The following is a 12,633-nucleotide window of genomic DNA, read 5'->3' on the forward strand; positions in this document are numbered from 1 at the left end:
TTATGTTAAAATACATTCAGTTTTAAATCTATTTAAATATTTCATATTTCATTTTAGCAATTTCAATGTTTTAAGCGATAAAGTTTTCTTTATATAAACCCAAAGTGAAATAATTTAAAAGACGATGCCCTTTGTTAATTTTAACTTTTTGAACTTTGTCCGGAACAAAACTCTAAAACTATAAGAGATACCACGATGAAACATTGTAGGTAGATAGATCGCATTGAGTAGAGGTGCAATGCAAAAGAATCATAACTCTGTTAAGCCTCATTTTTGAATTATCTCCCCTTTTAGAATAATCTTGTCCAGGACATAGCTGTAAAACTATAAGAGATATCAACATGAAACTTTGTAGGTAGATATATATCAATGGGTAGATTAGTCGAAATATCAACGCGATCAGAGCTACGCCTTTGGGATTTTGACCATGTCAAAAATTATCTAAAAATCCCGTAGGTTAAAATATTTTGACTATGGGTAGATGTGCAGTGCACAAGAATCATAACTCTGCCTTGCCTAATCTGAAGTTATTGCCCTTTGTTTATTTTTACTTTTTGAAATTGTCCGGGACATAACTCGGAAATCATAAGTCTTGATGATAAGAGATATCATCAAGAAACTTTTAGGTTTGATAGATCACATTGATTAGAAGTGCATTGCAAAGGACAGTAACTCTGCTTTGCCTAATTTTGGAATAATTGCACTTTGAACTTTTTCCAGGGACATAACTCTGAAACTACAAGAGGTGTACTTTCCTGTGTCCAAAACCTATTCGGGGAGCATCACCCGGCTCATGGGAAATACATATTCTAAGTTTGAAGTAAATACCTTAAAACTAAAGAAGATATAATATTTCTTAAAGAAAATTTTAAGTTTAAGGGGGGATAAATCTGAAAATATCGCTTCAAGAGTCACATAAATGTGGCTGATGATAAAGAATATTAATTTGAAGTCTGAAGTAGATACCCTTTAAAACTAAAGAAGTTATAGTAAAAAATAACATATTTCAAGTAAAATGTCTAAGTTCATGGGGAGATAATTCTTGCAATTTTGGTGCTAGAGATATGACCCTTGTTACATTTGATGTGGTTAATGATAAGGAACATATATTTGAAGTAGCTAGGAAGTTGATCCCTTAATTAATTTATTAAGAAGTAACCATAAAAATAATAATTTTTAAGGAAAATTCTAGGTTCAAAGGGAGATAAACCTGAAAATATTGGTGCTAGAGTTATGAAACTTGTCACATAAGATGTTGTTATTGATAAGGAACATATATTTGAAATATGAAGTTGATCCCTTGAGAAATAAAAAAGTAACAGTAAAAAAATAATATTCTTTAAGGAAAGTTCAAGGGGAGATAAATCTGAAAATATTGGTACTAGAGTTATGAACCGTGTCACATATAAGATGTGGTTGATGATAAGGAACATATATTTGAAGTTTGAATTTGAAACCATAAGAAATAAAAAAGTAATAGTGAAAAATATTTTACTGCAACCAAAATTTTAATCTTAAATCTTGACGAGGACGCCGACGTTGGAGCGAGTAGAACAACTCTCCATATCCTTTGTATAGTCGAGCTACATGTAGGTAGGCAGTCGAATGACATATCCCTAGTCGTTGTCATTTGTAGAAAATGCAGACTGAGGCTAGGCTTCGATTATACTCGCTATCCCCGAGAGTTTTAAACAATTCCGTCCAATAGTTGTGAAAAGATTCGGTCTAATCGTTGCACGGTCGCTCGGACACACGCACGGACAAGTGACATTACTATATTCTCATCTGAGGATAATTATATTGACAGTGTTTCTTTGAAAGAGTCCAGTTAGGTCTTTATAGTTTGGTTTGGAAGGAGGTCGTTATTCTACAGGGGGTCACTATTCAATGTGAGGGTCATGTTTCTACGTGTTGGGGAGTCATACTATTATGACTCCCCGGTCATTTTTCCGTTATGAATGAAGTTTGTATGTTCATACGCTACTATAAGAAAAAAGTGCGTAATGAGAATATCAGTTTTCGTAATTTCTGTTCCGAAAATATTTGATATTTAATATGCAAGAAAAAGAATCAAACATTGGCTGTCGGTACAGACAAATAAAATATATAAACATATAAAATGACCGGGGGTCATTATTCTATGGGGATCAGTTTACAACGTTACTCACTAATTATACATATCCTCATCAGGCTTTTTTCTCCTACAAAGGAGTTATTTAAAACGTCCCACGTACGTAGGAGTTATATAGTCCTTTTCCTAATTTTTAAATTCACATTTACATAACACATGGAATGAAAATATGCTTCAAGTTATTTGAAACCATAGACATAGATTACAACTCTTTATCACACACCCGTGCCGATTTTGCGACTCCGTAAATATGGTATTGCACGGCCGTGCATATATTTTGACGTGACGTCATTAGCGTTATACAAACATAGTGTAAAAAATTCTGGAAACAAAGTGATCCTTCGGAAGCATTAATCACAACAAAAGAACATAAGAATTGCAGTCTCGGTTTGATTGACGCGCTAAATGCAAGCGTTATATACTATAGGCGCGTTAATGAAATATAACTCTTATTTCACTTTAAACGGTCATTATTTTGGGCTTGTGATCAATAGAATATTAAATTCGTGTAAGTTCATTGCTGAATTTATTGCACGAGTTGAATGAAATAATATTATGCTCGCCAGAGGCTCGCATAATATTATTTCATTCAACTCGTGCAATAAATTCAGTATTGAACTTACACTCATTCAATATCCTCTATTTATTATATACTTCTAAATGAAATATTGAGAAATATTGATGAAATAAAATGCGTATTTTCATTTTCCGTATTTTCACTGTAAAAATTTATTTTTCACTGCAGTGAAACATATTTTCCGTATTTTCACTGGTGTCTTGCCGGACTACTTTCTTTTAAATTCTGCCAGTACACAAAATTTAAGGGAAAGTCTTTTAAATTTTATCGCAAAAAAGAGAAAAATGTATATAATAAACAGAAAATTCAAGTTTTTTCTATAAATACATGATTTATTTTCATCTTGTGGCATGAAAATTACCATATTTCACCCGTGGCTACCGCCACTCATGAAATATTTATTTTCATACCACTCGATGAAAATAAATCATGTATTTATAGAAAAAACTTGAATATCCTCTATTTATCACACACCCGTGCCGATTTTGCGACTCCGTAAATATGGTATTGCACGGCCGTGCATACATTTTGACGTGACGTCATTAGTGTTATACAAACATAGTGTAAAGACGCGCTAAATGTTAGCGCGACAGTGAAAAAAGGCTCTATATTCACTTAAACGGTTTTTATTTTGGGTATGTGATAAATAGAATAATAAATTCGTGTAAGTTCATTACTGAATTTATAGCACTCGTTGAATAAAATAATATTATGCTCGCCAGAGGCTCGCATAATATAATTTAATTCAACTCGTGCAATAAATTCAGTATTGAACTTACACTCATTCAATATCCTCTATATATTGAAACTGGGACATAAGATAACTATCTTATATCCCAGGTTTGTTTCGATGTCGGAGCAAATCTTTTTTCCTTCTCAAATTTAATGGTTATATAATTATATATAAAATAGCATCGAAAAATTTAAAAATATTCGTAAATATAGTGACGGGAAGAGATGAAAGATGATATTGACTATATATATTACTTAAATTCACAATATGTCTGCATTTTCTTTTCTCATATGTTAACATGTGCAAATAAGGTACATGTATGATAGATGAAGTCTCTTATTTTATAATGTTAACGGTGATTTCTTTTAATATGGTGTCATTGTTATGGGTGACATAATTAAATATATCTCACCACTACACATGATATACATGTAGATTAACCAGATGACTTCAACTGGGAAAAGCGCATGTTATATCAAAAGAAATTGTAAAATTAATAAATAAACAAATTAGTAAATCTAGATGTTATTTTTAAAAGGAAAAGAAAATGAAAGAGCTCATTTGAGGCATGACCTTTGTATAAACTATTTTGTATATCAGTAGTGCAAGTAGTAGCAGAGATTAACCAACCATGCATGGTGACATTGACGCATACTACTTAAAAATAGATTGTGAACTTCCGCACTGAAATTACATTAAATTTAACATTAAAGTTACTAAATCTGAGCTAAACAGAGAAAAGGGGATTAATAAAAAGGGATCTGCAGTAAAGACACAAGCTAGGTAAGAAGTATATTAACACGTTTATAATATCCCTTTGTTCAAAATGTTTTAAACAAGTTATAAGACATGTGTCAGTATATAATGATTAAGTAGGTCATACATATTTCCCAGTTTGAAAGTTTACTGTCCTATCTATATATGTATCACATAATACAACATTATTATTTTTATTTTATTTTTTGGAAATGTATCAAATCATTAAGACGAGGATTTAATTGACTGGAATTTTACTTCGTTTACCTTTTGTTTCGCATAATTTAATTGTAACTAAAGCTTACATACATGTAGGTAGACTACAGTTACTCGCTTGGAGGTCTAGATAGACATGTTGAATGAAACAATAGATTTTCATTTACAAGGTATACATTTAAGCAAGTGCGCTGATATGCTGACAGACCATGGAAACAAATATAATAGCCTGCATCGACTGAGAAGAAAAATAATATATTATTCCTAAAATATACAGCAGTGTAATAATGTTCAATTCAATACAGCAAAAGAATTCAGCTTTATCTTAAAGCACTTGTACAGATTTATCTTATACTTTTTTAGTAATGTATGAATCGGTTTTGTTACAAACTGAAGTTAATAAAATTAGATTTGAAATAAAACATACATGCAAGCATTTTAATATTTTAAGTTGTTGTTTCTGTTCATGTCTACTGACTAGGTGGAAGGGCAGTTTCTTAACAACTTTTTTTCTTCTTTATTTCACAGATATACACTCCCAATTTATATTCTGTACTTATTCTTAACTGTATGAAGAACGATGACACAAGTCGACGTGACGACAACGACTGATCTGACTGGGGAAGGTGTAAGTTATAGTTACATGTATATCTATGATAATGTCATTGATCAGTTTAAGTTTGTTATAATGGTAAAACATGGAGTTAGTTTTTAGTTTTAAAATTAACTGATCAAGGTCGAATTATTTAAATAATTATAAAGATAAACTCATGTATAATATATTTGACAATTCTTTTCCGCCCTTTTTATCTATGATTGGCGAAACACATCAGTCAATGCACGTTTATCACGTGTTAGAAAGTGATGAACATATATTTGCACACAATATTGGTCAACTCTGTTTACTTTTATGTACCCGATCATAGACGGAGCTATAAATATCTGAGCATGCGTTATTCAAGGATGGTCATTTTCTAGAAGACGCTATATATGTTATTTTTTTACACGACTTGTATATGTCGATATGACAAACTGATTTTTATCAATATTCACTTGAAATCTGAGTTTGTCTGTTTTGTTCTTTGTCTGTTTTGTTCTGTTTTTTTCTCTCTCTCCTTACTACTTTAAAATTCTAGTTGACAAACTTATAACTACTACTTTAAGATTCTAGTTGACAAACTTATAACTACTATTTTAAAATTCTAGTTTACAAATTTATAACTACTGATATTCTGGTTGAAATACTATAAACTTTCCCAACAGCGAATGATCCAGAATCAGTTAGAGTTGATGAGTGAAGTTACGATGTTGTCACAACGACTGGAAGCTCTTGAGAATGGACAACAAACATTGATGAAAGGTCAGGAATACATCGTCCGAACATTGAACCAGGTGATGAAAAAACTAACTGCGGAGAAAAGAAATAAGAAACCACCGGCCCAAAAACCTTTACCTTCAAAACGTAAGCCATTATATTGCAAAATATGTGATAAGAGTTTTTACTTTTATTATTTAGATTGTAGTCTATAATGTTTAAAAAAAAGTTCTATATGTTAAGCCTTTTCATTGAAGCGTATACCATGTAGGGTAACTATGTTGCATGTAATCATTTAAGCTCCAACATAAATAGATTATGTCTTTACTATATACGACTTCAGCATAATGTATATTTAATACAACATGTATATGGATACAGCTTTGCAATAAGCATCATCGGCATTTTAATTTTACTAAATTACTGCTGGTCAAAAATTGTTACACGTGCAGAATTATTATGCCCCCACTTCGAAGAAGAGGGGGTATATTGCTTTGCACTTGTCGGTCCGTCGGTCCGTTGGTCCGTCGGTCCGTAGACCAAATGGTTTCCGAGTGATAACTAAAGAACCCTTAGGTATGGTGATTGGTCATGACCAGTAGATGACCCCTATTGATTTTGGGGTCAAGGGGTCAAAGGTCAAGGTCACATTGACCTTGTAAGCAAAAACGGTTTCCGATCAATAACTAAAGAACCCTTAGGCCTAGGAACTTCAAACTTGGTATGGTGATTGGTCATGATCAGTAGATGACCCCTATTGATTTTGGGGTCAAGGGGTCAAAGGTCAAGGTCACATTGACCTCTTAGGTAAAAACGGTTTCCGATCAATAACTAAAAAATCCATAGACCTAGCAACTTCAAACTTGGTATGGTGATTGGTCATGACCAGCAGATGACCCCTATTGATTTTGGGGTTAAGGGGTCAAAGGTCAAGGTCACATTGACCTTGTAGGTAACAAGGAACATCGCAATGCGATGCAACCAGGTTTTCAGCAAAATATTTCACAGAAGCTTTGTCATGAAGGGGCATTTGTTTTTAATTGAACTTTTAGGAGGAATTATGGCTTTTTTAATATTCCTCAAACAAAAATGATTGAGAAATTTTATGTTGTCTATTCGCCTTTTTTTCCCAAATGTTTTAGAAAGGTAAACAGTACTTTAATTTTTGCTTAATTTTGCATTTTTGCGTCTCTTGTCATTTTCTTTTGTCAACAATATTGGCGTGTGGTGTTTTGTGCGATATCAAGAAAAGTATGTTCACAATTTTAAAAAAAATACTTGAATGATGTCTTGGAAGAAACATGGGAATTTATGAGCGCCAGGGCACTTGATGATAAAGCTTCTGTGAAAGTTTGGTCAAAATCCATTGAGAAATGTAGGAGAAGTTGCGCACTGTAGAAATTGTTCACTATATATTCTGTATAAGGAAAAAAATATACAAAGGGCCATAATTCGGTCAAATATTATCCAATCACAAAACCCCGACAATATGTGCCAGGCACTTGAAAAAAAAGCTTCTAAGAAAGTTTGGTCAAAATCCGTTGAGAAATGTAGGAGGATGTTGAGCACAGAAGAAATTGTTCTCTATATATTCTGTATAAGGAAAAAATATACAAAGGGCCATAATTCGGTCAAATATATCCAATCACAAAACCCCGACAATATGTGCCAGGCACTTGATAACAAAGCTTCTAAGAAAGTTTGGTCAAAATCCGTTGAGAAATGTAGGAGGAGTTGCGCACAGAAGAAATTGTTCACTATATATTCTATATAAGGAAAAAAAACAAAGGGCCATAATTAGGTCAAATATATACCAATTGCAAAACCCTGGCAATATATGTCAGGGCACTTGATGACAAAGCTTCTGAGAAAGTTTGGTCAAAATCCGTTGAGAAATGTAGGAGGAGTTGCGCACAGAAGAAATTGTTCACTATATATTTTATATAAGGAAAAAAAAAACAAAGGGCCATAATTAGGTCAAATATTATCTAATCGCAAAACCCCGACAATATGCGCCAGGGCACTTGATAACAAAGCTTCTGTGAAAGTTTGGTCAAAATCCGTTGAGAAATGTAGGAGGAGTTGCGCACAGAAGAAATTGTTTACGCCCGCCCGCCCGCCGCCCGTCCGCCCGCCCGCCCGACCGCCCGCCCGCCGACATACCTCAATCTAATAACCAGTTTTTCCTTCGAAAACCTGGTTAAAAACGGTTTCTGATCAATAACTAAAGAACCATTAGGCCTAGGGACTTCAAACTTGATATGGTGATTGGTCATGATCAGTAGATGACCCCTATTGATTAAGGGGTCAAGGGGTCAAAGGTCAAGGTCACATTGACCTCTTAGGTAAAAACGGTTTCCGAGTGATAACTAAAGAACCCTTAGGCCTAGGAACTTCAAACTTGGTATGGTGATTGGTCATGACCAGCAGATGACCCCTATTGATTTTGGGGTTAAGGGCTCAAAGGTCAAGGTCACATTGACCTTGTAGGTAAAAAACAGTTTCCGATCAATAACTTAAGAATCCTTAGGCCTAGGAACTTCAAATTTGGTATGGGGATTGGTCATGACCAGCAGATGACCCCTATTGATTTTTGGGTCAAGGGGTCAAAGGTCAAGGTCACATTGACCTTGTAGGTAAAAAGTGTTTCCGATCAATTAACTAAAGAATGCTTAGGCCTAGGAACTTCAAACTTTGTATGATGGTTGGTCGTGACACGCAGATGACCCCTTTTGAATTTTGGGTCAAGGGGTCAAAGGTCAAGGTCACATTGACCTTGTTAGTAAAAACGGTTTCTGATCAATAACTGAAGAACGCTTAGACCTAGCAACTTCAAACTTGGTATAGTGATTGGTCATGACCAGCAGATGACCCCTATTGATTTTGGGTCAAAGGTCAAGGTCACATTGACCTTGTTGGTAAAAACGGTTTCCAATCAATAACTAAAGAACGCTTAGGCCTAGAAACTTCAAACTTGGCATGAAAATTGGTCATGGCCAGCAGATGACCCCTATTGATTTTGGGGTCAAGGGGTCCAAGGTCAATGTCACATTGACCTTGTAGGTAAAAACGGTTTCCGATCAATAACTAAAGAACGCTTAGGCCTAGGAACTTCAAACTTGGTATGATGATTGGTCATGACCAGTAGAAGACCCCTATTGATTTTGGGGTCAAGGGGTCAATCTCATATTGACCCTGTACTTAATGAAGGTTTCTGACCAATAACTCAACAACTCAAGTTGCCTTGGTTGATATTTTTATATTGAACTAAAAATGCTTTTGGTAAACACATTTGAAGGTCTTATGTAATATAACAAATTGGCTGTTATTAATGAGGCCTACATGATTCATAAAATTTATGCATATATTATTTGGTAAGATTTGTAATAACTTAAATTGCTGCACACAACCTATGGGGTCACAATAATTATTACCTTGTGACTAGACATGACCAGAAGATACTAGATAACCCTTATTAATTGTTTGTTCACTGGGTCAGAAGTCATGCATAATAACCTGATCACATGGCTAATTGGCTGCTGATAGGGGGCATACATGTATTACAAACATATCTTGTTAAATTAGGATGACACTGCTACATGTAATGAGAAAATACAGATGTACATCCACTTGTTTACTTCAGGGAAATCTACATGGCCGAGCGACGTATCAACATTATTGCATCTACCACAGGCTTTGCAAAAGAACATCAATAAATTTACTGATAATGTTTTGTTCAAAACTACAAATATTCCTGACGAACTTATAGCTTCCGAATGTTTAAGTGAGGACGAATGTAGTCACATCACTTCTAAAACAACTTATAAAGAACAGGTTCGGCTGCTGGTTCGTAAAATAAAATCTCGTGGTCCGCAGGTTATTGAAAAATTCCTTGAAATTGTGGGAAAAGACCATCCCGATCTATCGCAAGAAGTACATAAAACTCTGGAAGCTATTGTCAATGAAAGTAAGCAAAAACCAGTCTGTGTAATTTGTGTTATGAGGCTTACCGTAGATTTAAAAGATGTCGTAGATGACCTCTGGTCAGCGGAAATCATATCAGATGACGTTTATGGCGATATTCTTGATTGCGAAAGTATACATGAAAATAGAAACATTCTCTGGGATAATATAATAAACTCTATAAATAACTCGGAAGAACCTAATCGCTCTTTAGATATTCTTGTCCACGCGTTAGAATCAAAATATAAACACATTGTTGAATATTTGAGGGAAACACCGGAAAGGCCGACATTGAATTGCTCGTGTTGTAAGAGACGGAAAGTACGTTCAAGGGCAACTTGCTCTGATATTGGCAGTCTTACAGATTTAAGCACTACATCTGAAGTACGGAAAATTAAACTACCAAAAACGGTTTTTATGGCAGGAGAATATTCTTCAGAGGAAAGTGGATCTGTTTGTAGTTCCCAGGAAGTGCAAAGCGGTTCATTTAGGGGAATCTCATTTGATTATTTAGAAAGATACGAAAGTATAGGTAGTGGTTCTGATGTGTTTTCACAAAACTTAGAAATACAAAATCCAACAGTATCAAGTACTACGGATGACACTAACAATAATGTAAGAGATCGTAACAGGCATTCATCAGGTCATTTTGTTCCACGTGATCAAAGTTTTGACATAGCAGATTATGATGAACATAACCGCAGTCTTCCGTTGTTTTCAGAACCGCCTGTAAACACACAGAAAGTTTATGCAGACGGAGACAAAGAGCGACCTGAACTGATGCATAGTACAAGTATACACAGCAATGTGACTATCTGTGGTACTCGTTCTACAGGATCAGGGGAGGTAGATCGTGGTCTCCAACTGCTAACTGATGAAAATCAAAATAAACGTTCATCTTTGTCAACAGATTGTGCAAGTCCTGACGGAAATCAAATTCAAACGCAAAATGTAGAGTTTCCTTACGATAACGGAAACGAATCAACAAAAGAAACAGAAAAAGAGAGTGACGCCGAAAGTCCTCTATTCCTGCGACAAAAAGCTTACAGGCGCAGAAGGCAAAGGTCGTCTAGTGAAACCGGCGTCGCCGATGACGAGGAAGATCAATATCAAAACTCATCGTCATACATAGATCGTGCAAGACAGCGTAGGTACCAACGGAAACGGTTCGCAAGACAAAAAAGTGTTCCCCACGGAGATATAACACTGATCACAAGCCCACGTCCAAAATCAGACCAGGCAATGTCCAATATTGGCGTAAGAGCACAGGAATCTAGAAAAAGTAAACAAAGCATTAAGCGAGAAATACGCCGGCTACGGTCTCAGAGTAAAGAATATGAAAACGAAATTCAAATCAGTGTCACAAGTCCCTCTGGACAAGAAGACAAAGGTTTAAAGAAACCATTCAACCCTTTATGGGGCAAGGACTTTACGCAACCAAAGTTGTCGCCGAATTGGGATCACAATCAAGCAAAGCGTTATTGGCAGATGGCACAGCTCTATGCAACTTCTTCTAGAGCACTACAGAATAAGTCGGATACGGATCTAAGGGCTGGAGATTTGAGTGATACGATGGCATTCAGTGATTTTACAACTTAAGAGACGCGTATAAATAGCAAGTCAGCTGCTTGATTTACTTTCTGTACCATTTTCTGATCAATTGTTATAAAATATGTGTACACATGTATCTATTTTTTATATAATTTTTACTTGGCAACATGATTTGATTATCTATACTCTATGCATACACTGGCATTGTTTTTTCAATTCATATAAAACATTTTTATACTTTTGTACATGTATCTATTTTTTTTATATATTTTTTACTTGGCAACATGATTTGATTATCTATACTCTATGCATACACTGGCATTGTTTTTTCAATTCATATAACACATTTTTATACTTTTGTACATTTAATTCTTTGTGAACTGTTTCTTATACAAAATGTATTCATAAAAAATATGTTAGAACAAGAAAACCTTCGTTGTTCCGATTTGTTTCCCTGAATTTAAGATGAAACTTTGTAATTACTGCACTGTAATCAGTTCAATAACTAATGTATAAATTGAGTCCATCAACGATGCGTATAAGAAAGAATGACTGTACCTTTAGCAGCTAAATAAATGCGCTTCCGTTACTTCACAAGAAAGACTTTCAATCAATGCATAGGTGGCACAGCTGAATCAAGTTATTTAAATAGAGCTGGTACTACTTGTACCATTGTTAAGGGGCCTCCGTGGCCGAGTGGTTAAGGTCGTTGACTTGATATCACAGGTCCCTCACCGCTGTAGGTTCGATCCTCACTCGGGTCGAAATCTTCCATGTGAGGAAGCCATCCAGCTGGCTTACGGAAAGTCGGTGGTTCTACCCAGGTGCCCGCTCGTGCCTGAAATAATGCCCGGAGGGGCACCTGGGGGTCTTCCTCCACCAATAAAGCTAAAAAAAATCGACGAAAAATCTCGGCGGGACGCTCTAGGATGGCCCGACTTGAGTGTACGGTCGCCCATATGGGCTTTCCGGCGGCGACCTTAAATAAACGCATTAAAAAAATGTACCATTGTGCTCAAACGATGTTGCTAAGCGTAAGACTCGGGAGGACCTTATGACTTTTGACAGTCATTTAAACCACTTCTACTCAGCTTGACTTCCAAAAAAACAGTCAAGGAGTTCGCACATTTTGTTCAAGCTATTTTGGTCCTTGCAATGGCTCTAATGATGCGATTCACAGTTCATTATAATTATTTGAATATTTCTTTATTAGCTGAATATCTTTTTATAAAATTAGGCACGTGATTTTCCCATATTAAAAGACAACGTTAATTAATACACTATGACTACATGCATATTCATTCTGTACCTTGAGAAAACGAAAGCTGCATGATATCCTACTAAATTAGTATTCTATAAACTAAAAGTGGAATTTTGCATTATTATGTTGA

At 35.1% G+C, this 12,633-nt stretch overlaps 1 protein-coding gene across 1 annotated transcript; it reads left to right on the top strand.

The window, feature by feature from the left end:
* The first annotated feature begins 4,068 nt into the window (after positions 1-4,068).
* Positions 4,069-11,663, top strand: LOC132731714 (uncharacterized). Its single transcript, XM_060717934.1, has 4 exons — positions 4,069-4,224; positions 4,942-5,041; positions 5,677-5,875; positions 9,372-11,663. The coding sequence occupies exons 2-4, from the start codon at positions 4,994-4,996 to the stop codon at positions 11,288-11,290; spliced, it is 2,166 nt and encodes a 721-aa protein (XP_060573917.1). The 5' UTR covers positions 4,069-4,224; positions 4,942-4,993; the 3' UTR covers positions 11,291-11,663.
* The last annotated feature ends 970 nt before the right edge of the window (positions 11,664-12,633 follow it).

This window comes from Ruditapes philippinarum, unplaced genomic scaffold (genome assembly GCF_026571515.1).
Source record: "Ruditapes philippinarum isolate M1 unplaced genomic scaffold, ASM2657151v2 ctg3097_1_1_1_1, whole genome shotgun sequence".
Classification (NCBI taxonomy): Eukaryota; Metazoa; Mollusca; class Bivalvia; order Venerida; family Veneridae; genus Ruditapes; species Ruditapes philippinarum.

Coding starts and splice junctions, on each gene's coding strand:
- LOC132731714 (XM_060717934.1), top strand. CDS start 4,994: ATGACACAAGTCGACGTGACGACAACGACTGATCTGACTGGGGAAGGT. Junction 5,042..5,676: donor CTGATCTGACTGGGGAAGGT/GTAAGTTATAGT, acceptor CTTTCCCAACAG/CGAATGATCCAGAATCAGTT. Junction 5,876..9,371: donor AAAACCTTTACCTTCAAAAC/GTAAGCCATTAT, acceptor TGTTTACTTCAG/GGAAATCTACATGGCCGAGC.